Here is a 22,879-nt window from a genome sequence, read left to right on the forward strand (position 1 = left end):
TATTTCTTACAGAGGGAACAACTAATACCTTCTCACTCCAGGTAATCGCTTGTTTCTAGATTTCCTTCCGAGAGGACCTGTTTCTGAAGCCTTGAGGTTTTCATCTGCCTTAGTGTTCTCTTTCTTTCTAGCCTTTACTGATTTATCCTTATCCTATCTCTGTGTTCATCCTATTTTTGCCCAGCTACCAAGATAAGCCTCTTTTCAACAATTATACAAGCACACTTTGGACAAAAAAACAGATGAAACTTCTTTGCAGTGAATTCAAATTAGCTAGACTAAACTCTTGAAAGTTTTAAAATCCTTGAAGTCAAAGGACTATGTCAACAAAAATAAAAATACCTCTTCTAAGTAGGTTAATATCTTTTCTGTTCATCTAGAACTATATAGCAGAAGTACAAAAATTTTTTCAAGTGATATTAATCTACTAGTTACTACTTGAAAAGTTAGCAATTCTTTTGTTCTTAGAACATAAAATGAAGATAAGCCTTATGATAAACGTAAAGATAAAAGAATTCGTAGAATGGTACCAGAATGCAATAACTTAGAAGTTCTTGTTTAAAAACTTGAGGAACAATTTCAAAGGAAAAAAATTATTAAAGAATTCAGTAACATTAATTTCACACCCAAAATGGAAATTTTAATTTATATTGGTTTATTAGTTCAACAATAAAAGTCTTTTAAAAAATAAAGTATGCATCGTTATTGCTATTTCATAAGCTTCTCTGGTGGCTCAGACAGTAAAGAATCTGCCTGCAATGCAGGAGACCAAGGTTTGATCCCTGGGTCGGGAAGATCCCCTGGAGGAGGAAATAGCAACGCACTCTAGTATTCTTGCCTGGAGAATTCCATGGACAGAGGAGCCTGGGGGCTAAATCCATGGGGTAGCAAAGAGTCAGATGCAACGGAGCAACTAACACTTTCACACATTCAAGTGAAACAGACTTTTCCCCCATATTCAACCTATGAATCTTTAGTTTGCAACTCCTCTCCTCAAAAGCTTATTTTAAAAATTCATTTTCTTTTAGCTTGTCATAAATGCATAGATATTCAACTTGATAAGCTGACTCAAAATTTTAAATTATATTTTATAATTTTAAAATATATTAAAATTATATTTAAAATTTTAAGTTATATTCTTTAGTTATACTAGAGGAAAATGCCAAAATAAAAGTAACAACTATAAAAGCTGAATGAAATACATATCCCCTGGTTTCCCACAGGCCCCTGTGTATCTTGGATCACATGATGCCACACTTTAGTGAAAATGTTCCTTAGGGCAGAAGCAGAAACAGACTTTTAATCCGTTTCTTTTTTAGCTTTATAAAAGTTTTAAGTAAATGTTTCCATCAGTTTGTTTTATGTGCTTCTCGAAAACAAAATTCACAGGTTTAACATTAATGCTTTAAAATATTGTACATCAAGAAAGCCAATTCTCACTCATGCAGCAAGTTGGTCTGTGTTCTCTTTACTCCTGTTTGCCAGACTATCTTCAATAATTTCTGCAAAGAGACTTCTTGTCCACAGAGTATATGCAAGAGGTAAAAGCTGGCCAGCAGCTTTATGAAAACAGTATGAACTGAACCATAACATGAGAAGTCCATCCCACCTAAGCTTCATTCCATAATCACATTCATCACTAGCAAACTGCACAAAAGTCATCATTTCTTGAATGAGAGCCAAAGCTTTTAGCCTCTCTTCATTACTTGGTGCTTCAACAATTGTCTTGCAAATTCCCCTGAAGCTGGCATCTGTTTCAGGGAGCTCTCCATACCCAGCATCATTTTCCTCTACTGGGACAACCAAGCCTGCCTCATGAAAAGTCTTTGTCATGACTTTCTTATCTTTGTATTTCATCTTCATGGTTCTCTGTTCCAAAGAGTAAACCCAGTGCTCTGGCTGCTTCTGTGCATTTTTCATCTATGTTTTTCAAGAGACCAGTTTTCTTCTTCTCTGTTTTTGCATCAAAAAAAAAAAAAAAAAATCTGATGGCAGCAAACACATTATCTCCATTTTGATCAATTATAGTTTTTCTTTGCTCCATCTATACCAACACATACAGGAAGTTGGTTCATCAGGAGACTCCCTGAAGTACCCCATGTGGAAATGAATTTTATTATCTGCAGAAATAATGGTCTGGGACTCAAGAAGGCCACAGTAAAATCTCCAGTGAAGATTAACATCGGGGCTTGGTGATTTTTTTGTTCATTTTATGTTTCATAAAGACCCACTGATCGAAGTCCAAAGTTTGCAGAAAAGGGAACTGGCTGACTTCTCAGGATCAAGTCCTTCATAGAAATTCCAGAAGTGATAGAAATCTCCAGGCAGAGAATGCCCATAATGATTTTCTACACTTATTTTCTTTTTAATATCTCTTTTCTAAAGTCACTGGAGACCTCAGTTTTACAGGATTTACTCTTTCTTCACATCAACTGTTTTTTCATACTGCTGCCTCTCCTCACCAGGCCTGCACTTCCCACCACTGCTGACCATTCTGCTTCTTAATCCTTTTTTGAATGGACACCCTGGCTGTTCTGCCACTTGGGCCACATGATCCAGCAGCTCTGACAGTAATTCAAGTGTGTGGCTGATCGTGATGTTTTAAGGAGACTTTGATAGGCCCTTATAGGAGGAATCACAGCACAGAACTTAAGGATTTTGGAGGAAAGTTACACCATCCTCTGCAGGTAATTAGCCTCCTTTTGAGAAAGTGCTTCTGCCTTTGATTCAACACTTGACCACAGGTCACCAAGTTACCATTTGAACTACCCATTATGAACTGGGTATTGTCTTACTCACCAGGCCACAAAACGGTGTGTACGCAGCACTCTGTCATCAAGAGGAAGTGGAATATACAAGATCAGAGATGTATAGGTCCTGCAGGCACACATAAGTTGTGGAGGCAAGTGGCTCAAATGCCCATGACCTCCACTGCTAAATCATCTCCTCCCTCTGGACCTGCTCCCTCGGCCCCATGGAAAGTGATCAGCTGACCAAGGAAGAAAAAAATACAGGCCAGGTTGACAAATGGTTCTGCACAACACTCTGACGTTACTTGAAAAGAACAGCTACAGCACCAGTGCCCCACTTGGGAGTGGCCCTGAAGGACTGTAGTAAAGGGCAATCTTCCCAAGGGGGCAGAACACAGAATGTCATACTTGGTTATTTATCCTACCTAGAAGCAGAGATGGCTAGAAGTATGGATCTATACTGTTTCATGTGCAATGACTGTTTGCTGGATGGTTAGAAAAAGGAGCTCTGGAGAAAAGGTATGTGAATGGATCTCTCCAAACAGGTTCGGATAAAAAGACATTTGAATTCTATATGAATGCTCACTGAAGAGTGATCATGGAGGGGGAAAATTTTAATAATCAGTAGACAAGATGACCTGTCCTGTAGATGTTAGCTAGCCTCTGTCCCCAGGCACCCCGTCCAAACCCAATGGCTTCATGAACTAAATGGTTATGGCAGCAAGGAGGTAATGTATGGGTTTAGCAACATGGACTTACTCACCAAGGCTGATCTTTACAGCCACAGGTGAATGCTCAATCAGCCAACAGCAGAGATCAGCATAGCCACTGACATGGTCCCTGGACCACTTCAATCACAAACCAAAGGCAGCACTTACTCATCACTGGAGTAGACACTTGCTCTGGACATAAATTTATCTTTCCCGCCTGCAATGCTTCTATGGAAACCACCATCTGTGAACTTACAGGATGCTTTATTCACTATTATGGTATTTTACTCAAAAGCATTACTTCTGATCAGTGAGCTTATTTTCCAGGAAATGAAGCATAACAATAGGTTCATGCTTGTGGAATGCACTAATTTTACCATTTTCCCCACAGTCCTGAAGCACCTGGCTAACAAAAAGTGGAATGAGCTTTTGAACATCCAGTAACAGCACCAGCTGGCTGGCAACACCTGTAGGCCTGGGGCAGTGTCTTCCAGAATTCTCTACATGCTCTAAACCAGTGACTAATACATGGTGTTGTTTCTTCCACAGCCAGGATTCACAGGTCTGGAAATCAAGAGGTAGAAAATGGGAGTAGCTCCTTACTATTATAATAAACTGCTTACGAAATGTTTGCTTCGTAGCCCTACAATTTTTGGTTCTGATTGTCTAGAGGTCTTGGTTTCCAAGGGAAAAATGCTTCCATTAGAAAATAAGCAATGGTTCCATTAAGTCAGAAATTGATACTGTCATACCTGGTCACTTTGGGCTCCTCCTGTCAGTGAATCAGTAGGCAGAAGGAATTACTGTTCTGGGTGGGATAACCAATTCTCTCAAGGGAACACTGAGTTGCTACCACATAAGAGGGCTCAGAGATGATAAAGAGAAGTGTGTCTGGAATGCAGCTCTCCTGAGATATGTTTTAGTTTTCCCATATATTATTATAAAAGTTAATGGAATCCAAAAATGGAACCCGCAACACAAAACAAGCAGGGCTGCTAAGTGCACAGACACTTTAGGAATGGAAGTTTGAGTTACCCCACCAAACTAGGAACCATTACCAGCTGAGATGCTTGCCAAGGGCAAAGGGACTGTGGAATAAGTAGTGGAAGAAGGAAATTATAAATATCAGCTATCACCACATGACTGGTGACAGAAATGAGGAGTGTAGTAGCTAGGGGTATTTCTTTCTTATTCTAAAATAAATATAATTGCCTATAAATTACCCAACTCTTTCTTTACCCTCATTGTTACTGAAATGAACTGTGTCTTCCTCAAATTTATAGGTTGAAGTCCTGATGCCCAATGAGACTGTATTTGGAGATAGGATCTTTAAGGAGATAATTAAGATTAAATAAGGTCTGTAAAGTGGAACTCTAATCTCATAGGACTGGTGTTCTTATAGGGGCAAGAGACTGCTCTCTCCCACTCTCTCTCTGCACGTGTGCAGGCACAGAGAAAAGGCCACTTAAGGACAAAGGCAGCCGGCCACAGGCCGAGAAGAGAGATCACACCAGAAGCCAACTTGGATGGCACCCTGATCTAGATTTCTAGTGTCTAGAGAGGTGGAAAAATAAATTTCTGCCGCTTAAGTCACCCAGTGTGTGGTACTATGTTATGGAAGCCCTAGACAACTAGCACACCCATCTCTGCCACTTCCCCATCATCTAACATGGGGTTTCTCAACTTCAGCATTACTGACATGTGGGACCAGATGCCTCTTTATCGTGGAGACCTGTCTCTCACATTGTAGGATGCTTAGCAGATTCCCTGGCCTCTACCCACTAAATGCCAGTAGCAGTGCCCCACCTCCTCTGCTTCTACTAGGTGTGATGAGAAAAATGCTTCCAGACATTGCCACATGTCTCCTAGGAGGGAAAATTACCTCCAGTTGAGACTTAAGATGCTTAAATAGTGATTAACCTTTTATCTCAGGATTTATATTGCAGGATCTCAAAGTGGGAGAGTGACTCAGATAGAAAAGAAATGAACATTCACAATCAATAAAAGTAGACTTCATATCCTTTTTGGAGAGAAAGCTTGTCTTCAGGTGTATGAAAGATAGTTGCACCTTGTGGATGGAAGCATAATTGTTCTACTCTATTTCATAAATGTAGTTATAAGGGGTGTGCCAAATTGAAAAGGGAGGGACTGCAGGGGGTTTATGGTGTCACTTTGGTTATGCTGGAATTGACGGTTCCTTATATGCTTCTAACTTCAGTTCAGTTCTTCAGTCGCTCATTTGTGTCCGACTCTTTGCGACCCCATGAATTGCAGCACGCCAGGCCTCCCCGTCCATCACCAACTCCCGGAGTTCATCCAAACTCATGTCCATAGAGTCGGTGATGCCATCCAACCATCTCATCCTCTGTCGTCCCCTTCTCCTCCTGTCCCCAATCCTTCCCAGCATCAGGGTCTTTTCCAATGAGTCAACTCTTCACATGAGGTGGCCAAAGTATTGGAGTTTCAGCTTCAACATCAGTCCTTCCAATGAACACCCAGGACTGATCTCCTTTAGGATGGACTGGTTGGGTCTCCTTGCAGTCCAAGGGACTCTCAAGAGTCTTCTCCAACACCACAGTTCAAAAGCATCAATTCTTCGGCACTCAGCTTTCTTCACAGTCCAACTCTCATATCCATTCATGACCACTGAAAAAACCATAGCCGTGACTAGATGGACCTTTGTTGGCAAAGTAATGTCTCTGCTTTTTAATATGCTATCTAGGTTGGTCATAACTTTCCTTGCAAGGAGTAAGTGTCTTTTAATTTCATGGCTGCCATCACCATCTGCAGTGATTTTGGAGCCAAAAAAAATAAAGTCTGACACTATTTCCATTGTTTCCCCATCTATTTCCCATGAAGTGATGGGACCAGATGCCATGATCTTAGTTTTCTGAATATTGAGCTTTAAGCCAACTTTTTCACTCTCCTCTCTCACTTTCATCAAGAGGCTTTTTAGTTCTTCTTCACTTTCTGCCATAGGGTGGTGTCGTCTGCATATCTGAGGTTATTGATATTTCTCCCAGCAATCTTGATTCCAGCTTGTGCTTCTTCCAGCCCAGTGTTTCTCATGATGTACTCTGCATACAAGTTAAATAAGCAGGGTGACAATATACAGCCTCGATGTACTCCTTTCCCTATTTGGAACCAGTCTGTTGTTCCATATCCAGTTCTAACTGTTGCTTCCTGACATGCATACAGGTTTCTCAAGAGACAGGTCAGGTGGTCTGGCATTCCCATCTCTTTAAGAATTTTCTGCAGTTTATAGTGATAACTTAAAACTGACCAAACAGCAACTGCATATGATCTGGGAGGCAGAGGTACAGCAGCAACCACACTAGTCTCTGAAGGTCACCTCTGGCCCAAACACCCACTGCCAAGTATTGATAAATTACAGCTCCACCTTCAGCTCACCTCCTGACTACCCAACCTACTGGCCAAGCACTGCCCCAGCCACTACTTGGGTATAGACAAAGCTTTCTGTTCACATTCCAACTTTAGCAGCCGGACACACTTGGCTTCTCAGAAACTGGCTGGAGATGCCTCCTGATCTACCAACTCCCCTTCTGAATTTTCATCTCCCTAAATACTTTCAAAACTGTGTAAGGCCTAATTCCTACCAAATACTCATCGATGACTCTACTCTCCTGACTGACTGAACTCTGATCGCTTGGCAAACAAACAGCTAACACAATACTTCTATGCTATTCAATAATTCTTGTTTTAGACTATGAGAAGATGAAGAAAAGCAGCCCATCTCTCCCTGCACGGCCTGCTCCCTGTCCCCAAAGTCTTATAATTAGTAGAGAGTTAATAATAAGTTCATGCAGATAAGTAGGCAGAAATGATAAAACATCTATCAGTTTTCATTACTCCAAGTGCTTATAATCCTATCCTTTGCTGGCACAATCACTTGATGAAGACATTTCCAAGTTGAAACCTCTCTTAGAATGAAAGTTTTTATATTGTTCCCAATGGATTTTTCTCAGAATAACTTTTACAGTAGGCAAATTTCATTCAATGACATAAAATACAGCATTGTGGTTTAATTCAACTTTTTAAGAAAGAAGATGACAGTAGGTAAAGTAGATGAAAGTAGTTTACTTAAGAATCTTGGATGGGATGGGGAGGGAGGTGGGTGGGAGGTCCAGGAAGGGGAACACATGTAAACCCATGGCTGATTCATGTCAATGTATGGCAAAAACTATTACAATATTGTAAAGTAATTAGCCCCCAACTAAAATAAATCAATTTATTAAAAAAAAAAGAATCTTGGGATTTCCCTGGTGAACCAGTGGTTAAGACTCTGTGCTTCTAATGTAAGGGGCTCAGGTTCGATCCTTGGTGGTAGAACTAGATCCCACATGCCACAACTAATGATCCCAAGAGCCTGCAAGCTGCAACTACAAGAACCTGCAAGACACAACTAAGACCTGGCACAGCCAAATACATAAATAAAGATTTTTTTAAAAAAGAATCTTTACCTTTGTATTCCTTATAACAATTGGATATTTCATCCCTGAAAAAAAAATTAGTGAAAGATTTATTTTTAGCAAAAGAAGGCCTACATTAAATATTATTCTAGTCATAAATTTCAGGGATTATCTCTGTCATAACCATGACTGGCTCCTACTTTTCATTCTAAAGTTTACTTTTTACCAAGTAACGAGATTAAACTAGTTAATATTTGACAATATATAAAACTCTGACATGTTTTTTTAGCATATTTTATTTCCATTCACTTAATCTGTAAACCATTCCCCACCTCAGCTCCAACACTACAAGGCCCAGCTTTTCTGTGAACCACAATCCTAGAAAACATGCTATAAAATGGGCCATCACAAATCGGTATGTATTTTTCCATTGGAAGAATGCTATGACACTTGTCATTCAACTGTTCGTTATCTGAATCCTTGCAAATTCTAGGTTGTATAGAGAAGCAAGAGTTATTACAACACAAAATTTCCAATGATAAACTATTTCTAAAATTTGTTGCCAATCAGATACATGTGATCTTAAAGACCTATAATGCATATGGATAACAGGTAAAGAATATGATTTACTTACTCACATCATAAATTTGACTGATTATGCTACCTACCTAACAATCTCAATTATTTAACAGTTTTGCTCATCATCTTAGAATTTAGAAGGACACTGGGAAAATGATTGCTTCAGATAGCCCAGATCTCCTTAAAGGCCTGTCAAGAAAGAATGAACTGAGCACTACTTCTTTTTCCCTTCAAATTTCCAAACAACAAATTTAAGGCTTAATGACTAATTCATTTGGTTAAAAAAAAAAAAAATCTGTGCCCCCAAAGCAAAACAAAATAAACTCTAAGTGCAGGCTACAGTGGGGGAATTGGGGGGTGGGGGGTTCAGAATGGCTGAGTCATGTCCTATCCCCAGACAGTCTGATTCAGTAAGACTGAGGGATGCTAAAATCTGCATTTTTAACAAGCATCCCCAGGGGATTCTGAGTCTAACCTATTGGATAGGAAAGTGTTTGGGAGCTAATTTCGCTTCTGCACCTGCTTCCAGCTCTGTGCCTTACTGTAGCTAGCTCCTGGTGATCCTCTTGTCAGTGCTACCCTAGACAGAAACAGTCCCAAGTTTCTTTAAAGTCAATTCAAGTATTCAAAAGAAAAGACAAGGACAGCTTACCATCTTTACTTCTTGAAGGACTTTCTCTAGCCATTTCAATATCTTCTACTTCAAAATTGGTCAAAACAGAGCCACCTGCTTCTTGGAAATCCTTGGCAAATGACAAAGCCACCTGCCGATAGTCCACGATGCCAGTATAAGGACAATCAATAGCCATTAGACCCTGGGACAGAATTGTGAAAAAATCAAGACAATATAATTAAAATTTTCTGAGAAGAGGCTCTCCAATGAAGCTTCCCTGGTGGCTCAGTGGTAAAGAATCCACCTGCCAATGCAGGAGACTTGGGCTTGATCCCTGGGTCGGGAAGATACCCTGGAAGAGGGCACAGAAACTCACTCCAGTATTCTTGCCTGGAAATCCCATGGACAGAGAAGCCTGGCAGGCTACAGTCCATAGCGTCTAAGAGTTGAACATGACTTCGCAACTAAACAACAGGTTGTCCAATAAATTTGATCTTTGGCTGAATTTTTTTTTTACAGTTCATATTGATGGATAACGCACAATTAGCCTTTTCTGGCAAACATCTGATAGTCTTAAAGAAAAATAAAATAAAAGCTTTCTCAATTCAGTGCCTAAATTTGATACTGAATACATATACAAATTGTCTAACAGATAATAGAAATAATATTAACTAAATAAGAAAACCTCTATAATCTGGAAATAATTCTCCTCCTTAGAGGAGTTAATTTTTCCAGGCTCTTCTAGCTGCTACAATGAGTCTTTCAGTTTTACTTATCCTTAAACATATCTGATTCTGAGTCAAATTCTGTATCACCAATTTCTTTATATAAACTGCGCTAAGATTTTCCCAGTAGTATATTATCTGTCATGCACACTCAATGAGAGCTCAGAGTTGTTCACAATGTTTTCAGAGTATTGATTTGATTTGCTGCAGAATCTATCTTCAAGACTGCAACTACTGAATGGAGATTTTATGTGGTTAATTCAAACTTTCTCTTCAGGCAATATGGAGAAAGTAACAGCCTGGGTATTTAATTGCTATGTTGGAGAGAGAGAGAGAGAGAGAGAGAGAGAGAGAGAGAGAGAGAGAGTGTGTGTGTGTGTGTGTGTGTGTGTGTGTATTTAATTGCTATGTTGGAGTGTGTGTGTGTGTCAGTTGCCACTCAAAACATGTTTAAACTCTATAAATGAATTATCTACAACCATACATATTTAATTTTTCAGAGTAAGTGTTGAATGTGCATAGGCCTTTTCTAATTGTGAAGAAAAGGATACGAGTAGAATTTCACACACTAAATACTGACTACATTTTGGTGAGTGCTTGGAAATGGCACCATTTTCTGTTGCCTTTTTGTATATAAGAGTATATCAGTTTTCTCAGTCAATTTCCCCTAAGAGGGCAGACTGGTTCCCAGGATAACTAAAGCCCAGAAGTTGAGTCTGACTTAAGTGCTACCATCCTCCTGGGCAGCACTGCACTGCTGTTACAGTTTTAAAATGACATCTGATAATATTAAATATCTCATCTGTATTCACTGCTCCACTCCAGCCCAGTGCATTTACCTGTCTGGCCTTTAAAAGCTTTTGATTTTGCCAATCAACCCTGACCAATGTTTCCAAATGGCCAGATGGCACTAAAAGTGAAGACTCACAATCTCAGGCCCTTTTCACAAGCTGAACCTAACGTGGCAAAATTCATCCTTTTCCTGACAGTCTTGCTTCCAGAATTTGAGAGCACTTGCCAAGAAAAGGAAATCGTTCCGTTTCAACACAGAAGACACATGTAAGATTTTACACTAGAACTTCTATTGCCTGAAATTCCCAGATTCACAGGTCCAATAAGTAGAATTCAATTTCAACCTACAAATAGTATTTGGGATACAATAACCTTGGATGCTAATTTAAGATAATACTAAAGAGTTTAGTCACAAAAACTTCCTTACATAGCATAAAACTATGTGATAAGTATGATAACAGAGGGGTAAAATAGCATGTGTACAAGTGCTTCGTATCAATCTTTTTCTATCATCCCAAATATCCTCCTTATTCATCTTCTACTCCTCTAATCCAGCACATGCCTGACACACACAGAAGGCACTCAAATGTTTACTGACTGAATGAACTTCTGAGGGCTGTCTTTTAAACATATATCAAATTTTACCCTTCCTAACAGGTTTCCTTCTTTCTTCCCTTTCTGGTCTTGGCTCTGACCCTCCTCATGAGATGTTGGTGTGCCTTGCCTGAATGTGTATGAGGGGGAAGGTGGAACAAATCACTGTTGCCAAGCTGTTGACACTCTGGCCTAGGGCAGGGTTAGGGGACAGGCTGGCTGTGTCTGTCAGCCCCCAGACCGCACGTGCACTGTACAGGTCACCAGGTCAGAGCTTGAAATCTGATGTCATGGCAGGTCAGGTGGTTGGAAAAGGACCAGCCAAGAGGGTCAGGGAAAGCTAAGAGTTGGAAGTCAGTCGGGAGGCTGGAGGAATATGTGACTGACCAATAGAGTTAAAGTAAGGCAGCTGGATCAGCACACCGAAGGTCAGAGGAAGCAGTCAGGATAGAGAGGCATAGAGAGCACTGTCAAGAGCCATCCTTCAAAGGTTACAGATGCAGTTTAAAACTTTCTCAGATACTCCCACTAGGGGCACTTAATTTTCTTCTTAAAGAGATCTGATAGAAGAAACCCTTTCAGAGTTCCCCTGACAAACTGCTTCTTTCTGGAGGGCCTGGAAGAAAGAGAAGAAACCCTACCCCATGGAAATTTTGCCACCCATTCCTGGTAGTGGCCGTGAATTTGGGGGAAAAGGGAGAAATTTACTCAGGACACCTTTATGAAAAACCGAAGTATACTTTCCACTATATATTGCCACTCCTAAAAATGTCTAGACATTGATAACCATAATGTGGCCTTCTATAAAGTAGATCACTACTGCAGAGGCCTCAGGGAAGAGAAACATATACCTCTCTTAGAAGTTACACTACTTATTCATCTTTCAAGCAGGGGGCTCACCTCTGAGAAGACTTTCCTAGACTTTCAGACTAAACTAAAAGCTCTCCCTTACCTTGGTACAAGACAGAGTATCAGTTCTATCATGATCAGTTCAGTTCAGTTCAGTCGCTCAGTCGTGTCCGACTCTTTGCGACCCCATGAATCGCAGCACGCCAGGCCTCCCTGTCCATCACCAACTCCCGGAGTCTACCCAAACCCATGTCCATCCAGTCAGTGATGCCATCCAACCATCTCATCCTCTGTCGTCCCCTTCTCCTGGCCCCAATCCTTCTCAGCATTAGGGTCTTTTCCAATGAGTCAACTCTTCGCATGAGGTGGCCAAAGTATTGGAGTTTCAGCTTCAACATCAGTCCTTCCAATGAACACCCAGGACTGATCTCCTTTAGGATGGACTGGTTATCACTATATTAAAACCATCTTCTCCTACACTCTAACTTCTTTCAGGATCATGGCAATGTCTTACCTTCATATCTGCAGTACCCACTGTAGTGCTGGGCACACAGTAAAGAAGAAAATGGGTCAAATTAACTTGATTATCTATATATACATACTTCATCTACCTCATTCTGAGAAGTGTGAGGATCACATGGTCAGGTGCACAGAACAATATTCAGACTCATCCTTAATCTTTATGATGTACAAAATGCTGTTTTGTTTTGTTTTTAACAGTAAGGCATGATATAAAGAACCATGGGTCCCTTTTTTCTATTTTTTTTTTTTTTAATTTCTAAAGTGCTCAGATACACAACAGACGGCTGTTGTTTCAGTTGACTAGCTGGAATCTTCCAAATCCCTAAGATTTTAGTACCATCATGAAATCAATAACTTTGTTTCCCAAACCCCAAAGTCAATATTATTTTTACATCATGACCAAATCCACAGTGAGGTCAGGGGCTCATATGTCTTTTTATTAATTTATATTGTACACTAATCTTAAAGTCTGAAACAGTTTCTTGATAGTACATAAAAACAGAAACACATGTTAAAAATTAGCATGCCTCTCTGCAGGAGGTTACAAATTGTTTTATTCTCAAATGCCAGGTAATACCTGATACAGATCAGTGAGATTCTGACATCTTAGTTTCACAACCAAACACTATCAAAATCACACAAAACAATAAAACAGAAACAGGTTTAGCTGTTTTATAATCAGGGAGCACTCAATAATTTTTGTAAAGCACTGTATAGATAAGAGATGGGAAGCAAGTTTAATTTCATTTTTTTAGTAGATTTGATTTTTTAGAGCAGTTTTAGGTTCACAGGAAAACTGAGCAGAAGGAACAGAGATTTCCGGTATATTAATACTTCCTGCCCCCATAGTGTATAGCTCCCTAATCTCTTTAATACTAATATTTTTTTTTCCTTTTAAGTATGGCATTAGTATAAACAGCCAGTTCTGCTATAGACTGAATGTCTGTGGGCCTCCAAAATTCATAGACTGAAACCTAATGACCAATGTGACAGTATTTGGAGATGGGGCATTTGGGAAGTGATTAGGTAATGAGGATGGAGCCTTCATGAATGGGATTAGTGGCCTTATAAAAGAGACTCCAGAGAGCTCCCTCACCCCTTAAGTATTGTGAGAACACAGCTAGAAGATGGTCTATGAACCAGGAGGTGGGTCCTCACCAGACATCAAATCTTTCAGAGCCTTGATCTCAGACTTCTAGCCTCTAGAACTATGAGAAATAAATACCTGGCACTTATAAGCTAACTGGTCCACTTTCCAGATGGCACTAGTGGTAAAGAATCCGCCTGCCAAACTGAGAGACACAGAGAAGAGGGATGAATCCCTGGGTTGGGAATCCCCTGGAGTAGGAAGTGGCAACCCACTCCAGAGTTCTTGCCTGGAAAACTCCATGAACAGAGGAGGCTGGTGGGCTCCACAGGGTTGAAAAGAGTTGGACACGACTGAGCACACACTTTGTTGCAGCAGTCCCAACTGACTAAAACAAGCTCTTATATGAGTTACTCACAACCCTAGTTTGAAGATATCCTAGGATCTCTCAACAATGTTTTGAAATAGCCTATTTTATTCTACAGAGGAATTGACATGGCTTAAAGGAAATAAACAGAATAAAATAATGAGTTACAAGAAAAGTATTAGGAAAAGGGAAAAATGTAAACCAGGAGGAAAAGAACATAAAAAAGTTATCAGATGTCATGAAAAGTACCCAAGTATCTCAAAAAAAATCAATTTTAATTCACCAGAATTACTGCTCACATAAAGCACAAAATAATAACCATTACTTCTTGAGTATTAACATATCCTGGATGCTTTACATATATTATTGTATTTAATTCTCAGAACAACCTCCATTTTACAAACAAGGAGTCTGAGGTTTAGAAAAATTTTAACTTAAGGTAAACAGCTGTTAAATAGGCAGATATGAGATTTAAATTTATGTTTGACTTCTCAGCCATCACAAACTGCTGCTCATCTTATGTTAGATCCCATTTTGTGGGGGAAAAAGAGAGAAAAATTCAGTGAGATAAAGAATAGTAGTCAAAACTGCCTTAAGTCTAGAAATTACTGACCTATGATATACAGTAGTAGTAATGTTAGTTGCTCAGTTGTCTCCCACTCTTTCAGACCCCCTGGATTTTAGCCTGCCAGGCTCCTCTGTCCATGGAATTCTCCAGGCAAGAATACTGGAGTGGGTTAGCATTTCCTTCTCTAGGGGATCTTCCTGACCCAGGGATCGAACCCAGGTCTCCTGTATTGCATGCAGATTCTTCACCATCTGAGCCACCAGGGAAGCCCAGCAGAAAGGAATCAGGTATTCTAAAAATAGGGGACGACAGAGGATGAGATGGTTGGCTGGCATCACTGACTCAATGAGCCAGCATGAGTTTGAGGAAGCTCCGGGAGTTGGTGATGGACAGGGAAGCCTGGGTGCTGCAGTCCATGGGGTCGCAGAGTCAGATGCAACTGAGCGGCTGAACTGAACTGATTCTAAAAATAACTATAAATAGGTAGTGTTGGTGGTGTCATAATAAAGCTGCTTCCAAAAATAAATATATAAATGGCTCTCACCTCCCACTTCAAGGCTCCCCTCTCTCCCACGACCAGTTTCATCCTATGTACGAGAGTTTGATTAACTTTTCTTTAATTAACACAGTTTGCATATCATTTTCCTGCCAAAATCCTTCAGTGGCTCCCTACTGTTTAGATCAGGAGCTGGTAATTTTTTCTGTAAAGGGCCAGATAGTAAATATTTTTGTCCATGTGAAGCTTAAGGTCTCTGCTGTAACTACTCGAGTTGGCTGTTTGGCACAAAAGCAGCCACAGACAACACATAAATGAGTAAGTATGGTTATATGCCAATAAAAATTTATTTGCGTGACACTGAAATTTTGTTTCATATAATTTTCACTGTCACAAAATATTATTTTTAATTTTTCTCGACCATTTAAAACAGCTTAATAGGTCATTAACAACAGGTTGTGGACTTGGCCCACACTGGCCACAGTTTGCCAATCCTGGCTTAAGACCCATGTAGCATTTGCTCAAAGCCAGAAGAAAGTAGACAAAATCAGATATTCAATGAATGTGTCTTCTTTTTATTAAAAAATCAGTCATTCATTCATCATCTCAGAGAAATAAGAACTATATGGGGAGAGGAAAAGGGAGAAGAAGATCTGCTCCTACAAGGAAAACACTCTTACTATTCTGAGTCCAAAGGGAAAGAGAGGTGAAGTCTGCTGGAGTCAAAGATGCTATGACCTTCTCTGCAGGAAGAAATTCAACACTATCCAGATACCTAGGTACTACCAATCTCTTGGGAACTTTATACTACTTAAGAAAATCAAATATTTTGATCCAACCTTAACTGCACAACCAAAGATAACTTATGAAAAATTAATTCTGTATTGTCTTTGTATAAAAGGATTTGAAGCAGCTTGTAAAAACAAACGAAAATACATACGAAACAATATATACTAGCATTAAATTTTAAACCAGACAAGTACATGGATTGGAAGTTATTATTTGCAGACAATATGATTGTATATAGAAAATACAGAAGAAGAATTAGGACTTCCATAGCAGTCCAGTGGTTAAGAACCCATGCTTCCACTGCAGGGGATGCAGGTTCTATCCCTGGTTGGGGAACTAAGATCCTATGTGCCCTGCAAAATGGCCAAAAAAAAAAAAAGAACTTACAGACAAACTGTTAGAATCAGTAAGTGAATTAAACAACCAAAATGAAGCAGGTAATGTTCTGTTTGTTGATCTGGATGCTGATCACATTTCATGAAAATTCATCAAGTTGACGATTTTGGATGTACTGATATGCTACGATTCAATAACAAGTTCCAAAAAATAAGAGCGTACAGAAAACAAAGATGAAAAGACAAGATGAAACAAAGAGTGAAATTAGTGCATAAAAATAAAAATGCATGCTTAAGGCTTTAGGTACTTAGCAAGAGTAGGGCACAAATGTGTCCTGCTTAGGATCAAGGCAAACAGGACAATGCAATCAGTTACAGTGTCCACAGACAGAAACTGTGCTCAGGAAGAAAAAATTATACTTAAAACTGAGGTCTGAGAGAAATTTCTCCTGAGTGTTCTCAAAAAGATGCTATTTAACAGCGAACCTATCTTCTTACAGTAGAGGCCTTAGTGAGTGACACAATGACTTTCTTCATAGGCTGATGCCAAAAAAGCAAAACACAACTCAAGGAGAGTAATCTGGGGTCAAGGAGTAGGTGGGGAGAGAAAAACACTCTAGTATAGGTGTACCACAATCTGGTGGTCTGGAGAGATGTATAAGAATGAATGGTCTACATATAATCTAGGCTCTCTTCTTTAAACAGTGTTTCTCTAAAGCGAGCTTTCGATAAGCATCGTCTGATAGTGAGTTCAATGTCATACTTACTAAGATAGGTACCCAGAGTCCAAATATTGTATAATGTCATTAAAACACTGGGGACAGATGTAGAAAGCAAACCTATGGTTACCAGGGGGTAAGGGGGGGTGGATAAATTGGGATTGATATATACACACTACTGTATATATTAAAAAATATACATATATATAAAAGATACAAATAAATAGACAAAATAGATACATGGTGGTGGTTAGTTGCTTCAGTTGTGTTCAACTCTTTTGTAACCCCATGGACAGTAGCCCACCAGTCTCCTCTGTCCATGGGATCTTCCCAACCAGAATACTGGAGTGGGTTGCCATGCCCTCCTCCAGGGGATCTTCCTGACCCAGGGATCAAACCCACGTCTCCTGCACTGCAGGAGGATTCTTTCCTGCTGAGCCACTGGGGAAGCCCATAGGTCTTTACTAGTTATCTATTTTTACATATTGTATATATGTATTGTATATATACATATATTGTATATATGTATTGTATATATATATATATATGTATGTATATACATATATATATACACACACACACACATACTATTATTGTGTATATATTATACATATATACACGCACAATTTGGGCTATATACTTATATGTACTTTTATCTATTTTATTATATATATATATATATATACACACACACACACATATTTTGGGAAGATCCCCTGCAAAAGGAAATGGCCACACACTCCAGTATACTTGCTGGGAAAATTCCATGGACAGAGGAGCCTGGTGGGCTACAGTCCATGGGGCTGCAAAAGAGTCAGACATGACTTAGTGACTAAACAACAACAATAAGGACCTACTGTATAGCACAGGGAACTCCACTCAATACTCTGTAATGGCCTATATGGGAAAAGAATATAAAAAAGAGTGGACATGTGTATATGTATAACTAATTCACTTTGATATACACCTGAAACTAACACAACATTGTAAATCAACTATATTCCAGTAAAAATTAAAAAAAAAAACACCCTGAGGAATGGAAAACAGGAGATATAGCAATTCACTGTAACAGTAGCCTCTAAAAGGCTTTCAAGGAAAGTTGATAAGCAGAGTAACTATTTAATATATATATTCAAGTCTCCATCACAAATAAAGAAGATCTGGTTTTCCCCATAGCATGTTTTAAGCCAGATACTCTATAACCCACCCTTCACATGCTCCTGAAGCAGACCAGATACTGCAGCCATGCTTCTCAAAAATTTTCAGTGGCTAACCATGTCTACTGGGTAAGCTTCAAAGTATCAGCATGACTATCAGGCCCTTTATGTGGGCTAGTCCTGCCTTTCCAATCTCATCTGTTATCTCTCACTACACACCCTATGACCCAACCACACCTCACCCCTCAGTGCTTTCCCAATATGTCACAGGGTCTCAGACTTCCTCCTGCCTTTGCCTGTGTTCTTTGGACCTGGTAGTTTCTCACAGGGAAGAAGAAATCAGCTATCCAGAGTTTGTGGCAATGCCCTCTTGTGTCTGTCACCTCAATGCTCCTGTGACAAGATTATCTGTTTCTATGATTCCTGCTTCCTATAGGCTCACCCCCAGCCTCCATGTCACAGGACTGAGCCCCAATGGAAAATATCCCTGTGAGCATGTGTGTGGGGTTAGTGAATCACTTACCCTACAATATGGTTCCTTCTTTTTTATGTCCTCCTGTTGGATCAGCCTCAGGCCCTGGACACCATTCTGCAGGCCTCTCTCATACAGGGCCTGAAGTCTGGGAATTTCTTCTTGTTCAACAGCCACTATAAGCTTAGAAAGAAAAACCACAAAGAATATGAATAAAGTTAAACATATCATCAGCTATGAAAGATAAAGTCAACAGAAAATCATAAATTTTTTATGATTCAAATTGGGTTGAGTTTTAAAAACTGCTTTTTGCTTTGTGTATCTACTTCTCCCTTTCTCCATGACTTCACTCTTCCTCCACCAAAAATATTTGTCTTTAGACTGCATTAAGACAAAGGTGAGGCATAGCCTCAGTTTTCACATCTGCCATCACAGCTGCTATGTGCATCTTGGCCATACGTATCCCCATCACTGTTTCAATCCCAGAGGGGAATGAAGCACAGCTTGTTTTGTCTTTACATTAAAAAAACAAAAAACAGAATATAAGAGAGATAGGAAGTATTCAGTATAATGGGATATCACGAACAGAAAACTATTTTCTGGAATAAAGTACTTTTCAAAGTATTTACTGATGCATTCTGTCACAGAGGAGAAAAACAGAAAATTCATCAACTTTACTCAAGATTCCTCTTCTATTAATATTTATTTCTGGGCAAAGTATCTGTTTGAGGTAGTTTCTTTCTTACTTAACAGTTACCAGCAAAGGAAAACACAGATGATATTCACAAGTACATTAGAATTCAAAAATCACTATTTCATAGCAAGGAGTCAATCACAGTCCATGAAGTAATACTTTTAATCAAAGTGTAAAGGTTATTTAAGTCAACAAATACTTCACCTTAAAAACAGATGTGGAATCAGACAGCGCTATCAAGAAAGTAAAAAGATAATGCACTGAACAGGAGAAAATATTTGTAAATCATATCAATGATAAGTATCTAATATGCAGAATATATCAAGAACCCTTTACAAACTCTGTACAGACTTCCATATACAAAGTAAGTAAGTTACAGGGATGTAATGTACAGCATGGTGACTACAGTTAGTAATTGTGTATTTATAGTTAGCAACTGTGTATAGTTAGTAATTGCATATTTGAAAGTCGCTCAGAAAGTAGATCTTAAAAGTCCTCATTATGGACTTCCCTGGTGATCCAGTGGTTAAGAATCCACCTGCTAATGCAGAGGACATGGGTTCAATCTCTGCTCCTGAAAAATTCCACATGCCGAGGGGCAACTGAAGCCAGTGCACTCTAGAGCCTGTGCCTTGCATCAGGAAAAACCACCACACAAAGCATGTGCACCACAACTAGAGAGTAGCCCGTTCTTTGCAACTAGAGAAAGTCTGCATGTAGCAACAAAGAACCAGCTAAAAATAAATAAATACAATATTTTTTTAAAGGATCATATAATATTTTTTAAAAAGTACATCATTACAAGGAAAAAAATTCTTACATGTTAATTATACTTCAATTCAAATAAATAAAAGGACATCAAACTTGATTAAAAAAAAAGAAGTTGGAGATGGGCAAATACTCAAATAAGTGACTGAACCAGGAAAATTATGAAATCAGGTTATTAAGTCACACTGACACTGCCATGGCCTGGAAGCAGCAATCTGTAAATTAATCCCTGGAGCTGAGCTGAGTGGGTTAAAAGCAATGACATGATTTTATGTGAAGAGGGAATATGAAGTAGTATTCAAGGCTCCAGAAAGAAGCAGGTGTTACAGAGCTCAAAATCATCCTATGGGCAGGAATGGGGCCTGCTATGCTTCTCAGAGGTGTGCAGTGGATGCTGGTTGGTTCCTTTGGCTTCAAGGATCGGAAAACAAACAAACAAACCAACCCTCATAATGCAACCATAAAAACTGTAAATACACTTCTACGTTTTGCTTTTTTTGCTTAATAGTATGTCAAGACCATTTTCCCACATCATTAAAAAATTCTTCTTAGCATTTTTAAGGGCAACAACGATCTTTTATTCTTAAAAATTACATGGAGAGGAGTTATAAGGAAATACTGTGAACAACTGCAAGCCAACAAGTTAGATAATTTATATGAAATGGGAAAACTGACACAAACGTTTCAAACTGACTCAGAAGAAAAAGAATACGTGAATAGACCTATAACAACTAAAGAAACAGAATTAATAACTTTTAATGGCTCAGACCTCATGAATGCTACCAAGTATTTAAAGAAGACTTAGTACCAATTCTTCACAAAATCTCCCAAAAAACAGAAACACTTCCTAATTCAACAAGATCAGTTAACAGTCAAACCAAGACAAAGACATCAAAAGAAAACAAAAACTGCATATCAACATACCTTATGAATATTGATACAAAAATTCTGAACAAAGTACTAGTAAACTGAATGTGGCAACATATAAAAAGAATTATATATCAAGATCAAGTGAGATTCACTGCATGAATGCAAGACCTATTAAACATCCAAAAGTCATGAATGTAATAAATTCATATTAATAGAATAAAGAACAAAAAACACATGACTGCCTCAACAAAAGTGGAAAAGGCATTTGAGAAAATGCAACATGTTTTCATGATTGTGCTGTGCTAAGTCCCTTCACTTGTGTCTGACTCTGTGCGACCCCATGGACTGCAGCCCACCAGGCCCCTCCATCCATGGGATTCTCCAGGCAAGAACACTGCAGTGGACTGCCATTCCCTTCTTCATTTCATGATTAAAAACACTCAACAAAATAACAGGTAGAAAGGAATTTCCTCGGTCTGGTAAAGGACATCTTAAAAAAACCCCATAGCTGTCATTATACTTAATAGTGAAAGATTGAATGCTTTCTCTCTAAAATCAGGAACACAAGGATATCTACTTTGACTACTTCTATTCAACACTACATTAGAGATTCTACGCAGGTAAAGCTAGGCTTTGCATGCATGTGAAGTCACTTCCGCCATGTCTGACTCTGTGACCCCATGGACTTTAGACTGCCAGGCTCCTCTGTCTATGGGATTCTCCAGGCAAAAATACTGTAGTGGATTTCCATGCCCTCCTCTAGGGGATCTTCCAGACCCAGAGATCAAACTCAATGAAAAATAAAAAATATTGTTGAAAGAAATTAAAGAAAATTAACAAACGAGAAGACATCCCAATTTCATGTTTTGCAAAATTTAGTATTGCTAAGATGGCAGCACTCCCCAAATTGTTCTATAGATTCAGTATAATCTGTATCAAAAATACCAGCTACCCTTTTGGAGATACTGACAAACAGTATTGGCATAATGACACACACACATAAGTGGGATAGAATTGAGAATCCTAAATACAACTTCTTACATTTATGCTCAACTGATTTTTGATGCAGGTGCCAAAACAATGTATTGTAGAAAGAATACTTTTTTCAACAAATGGCACTGAGACAACTGGATATCCACATGCAAAAGAATGAAGTTGGACCCCCTCCTTACGTCATATACCACAACCAATTAAAAAATGAACCTACACTGGTAGAACACGTGTAGGGGGTGGGGTGGGAGCTTTACTTCTGGTGGCAGGGTCTGGGGAAGGGGCAGTAGGCCAGCTGCAAAGGTGGTAAGAAGTACCTGAAGCAGACCAAGGAGCTGGATGAAGATGATGGGGCATTCAAGCAGAAACAAAAAGAGAAGCAGAAGGGGAGTTCCCTGGTGGTCCAGTGGTTAAGAATCTGCCTTGCAAAGCAGGGGACAGGGGTTCAATTCCTGGTGGGGGAACCAGGATCCCACATGCCACAGGGCAACTAAGTCCATGCACGGTAAATACAGAAGCGTCTGCCCCACCACGAAAGCCAGAGCACTGCAACAAAGACACAGCACGGCCAAAGAGCAAGAGAGAAGCAAAAGAAACTTGAGAAGCTAAAAGCAAAGGCTGCAGGGAAGGCTCTCCTGGAGAAAGTTAGAATTAAGAAATCTGTCAAAAAGTAAGCTGGGGGACTTCTCTGGTGGTCCAGTGGTTAAGAATCCACCTTCCAATGCACGGGATGTGGGTTTGATCCCTGGTCAGGGAAGGGGAACTAAGATTCCACACGCTACAGGGCAACTAAGCTTGTGAGCTGAGGAAGACCCAGTGCAGCCAAGGAGAAAAAAAACAAAACACCACATTTTCCCTGGGGGTCTAGTGGCTAATACTCTGCTCTCCCAATGCACGGGGCTTGGGTTCGATCCCTGGTAGGGGAACTGATCCCACATGCTGCAACTAAGACCCGTGAAGTCAAAAAATAAAAATATATATTAAAAAAAAAAAAAAAAAAAGA

General features: G+C 39.4%; 1 protein-coding gene and 1 pseudogene across 1 annotated transcript in view; both read right to left on the reverse strand.

The window, feature by feature from the left end:
• L2HGDH (L-2-hydroxyglutarate dehydrogenase) overlaps nt 1-22,879 on the reverse strand; it is a 47,106-nt gene that overhangs the window by 14,936 nt on the left and 9,291 nt on the right. Inside the window, exons 4-6 of the mRNA XM_081511305.1 lie at nt 18,606-18,737; nt 9,122-9,284; nt 7,942-7,976 (exon numbers count right to left, since the gene is read on the reverse strand). Of these exons, the coding sequence (XP_081367431.1) occupies nt 7,942-7,976; nt 9,122-9,284; nt 18,606-18,737 (330 nt within the window). The remainder of the gene's footprint in view (nt 1-7,941; nt 7,977-9,121; nt 9,285-18,605; nt 18,738-22,879) is intronic.
• Nucleotides 1,441-2,493, reverse strand: LOC145514167 (histone PARylation factor 1 pseudogene; annotated as a pseudogene).

This window comes from Giraffa tippelskirchi, chromosome 7 (assembly GCF_054371585.1).
Source record: "Giraffa tippelskirchi isolate mGirTip1 chromosome 7, T2T-mGirTip1v1.2.pri, whole genome shotgun sequence".
NCBI lineage: Eukaryota > Metazoa > Chordata > Mammalia > Artiodactyla > Giraffidae > Giraffa > Giraffa tippelskirchi.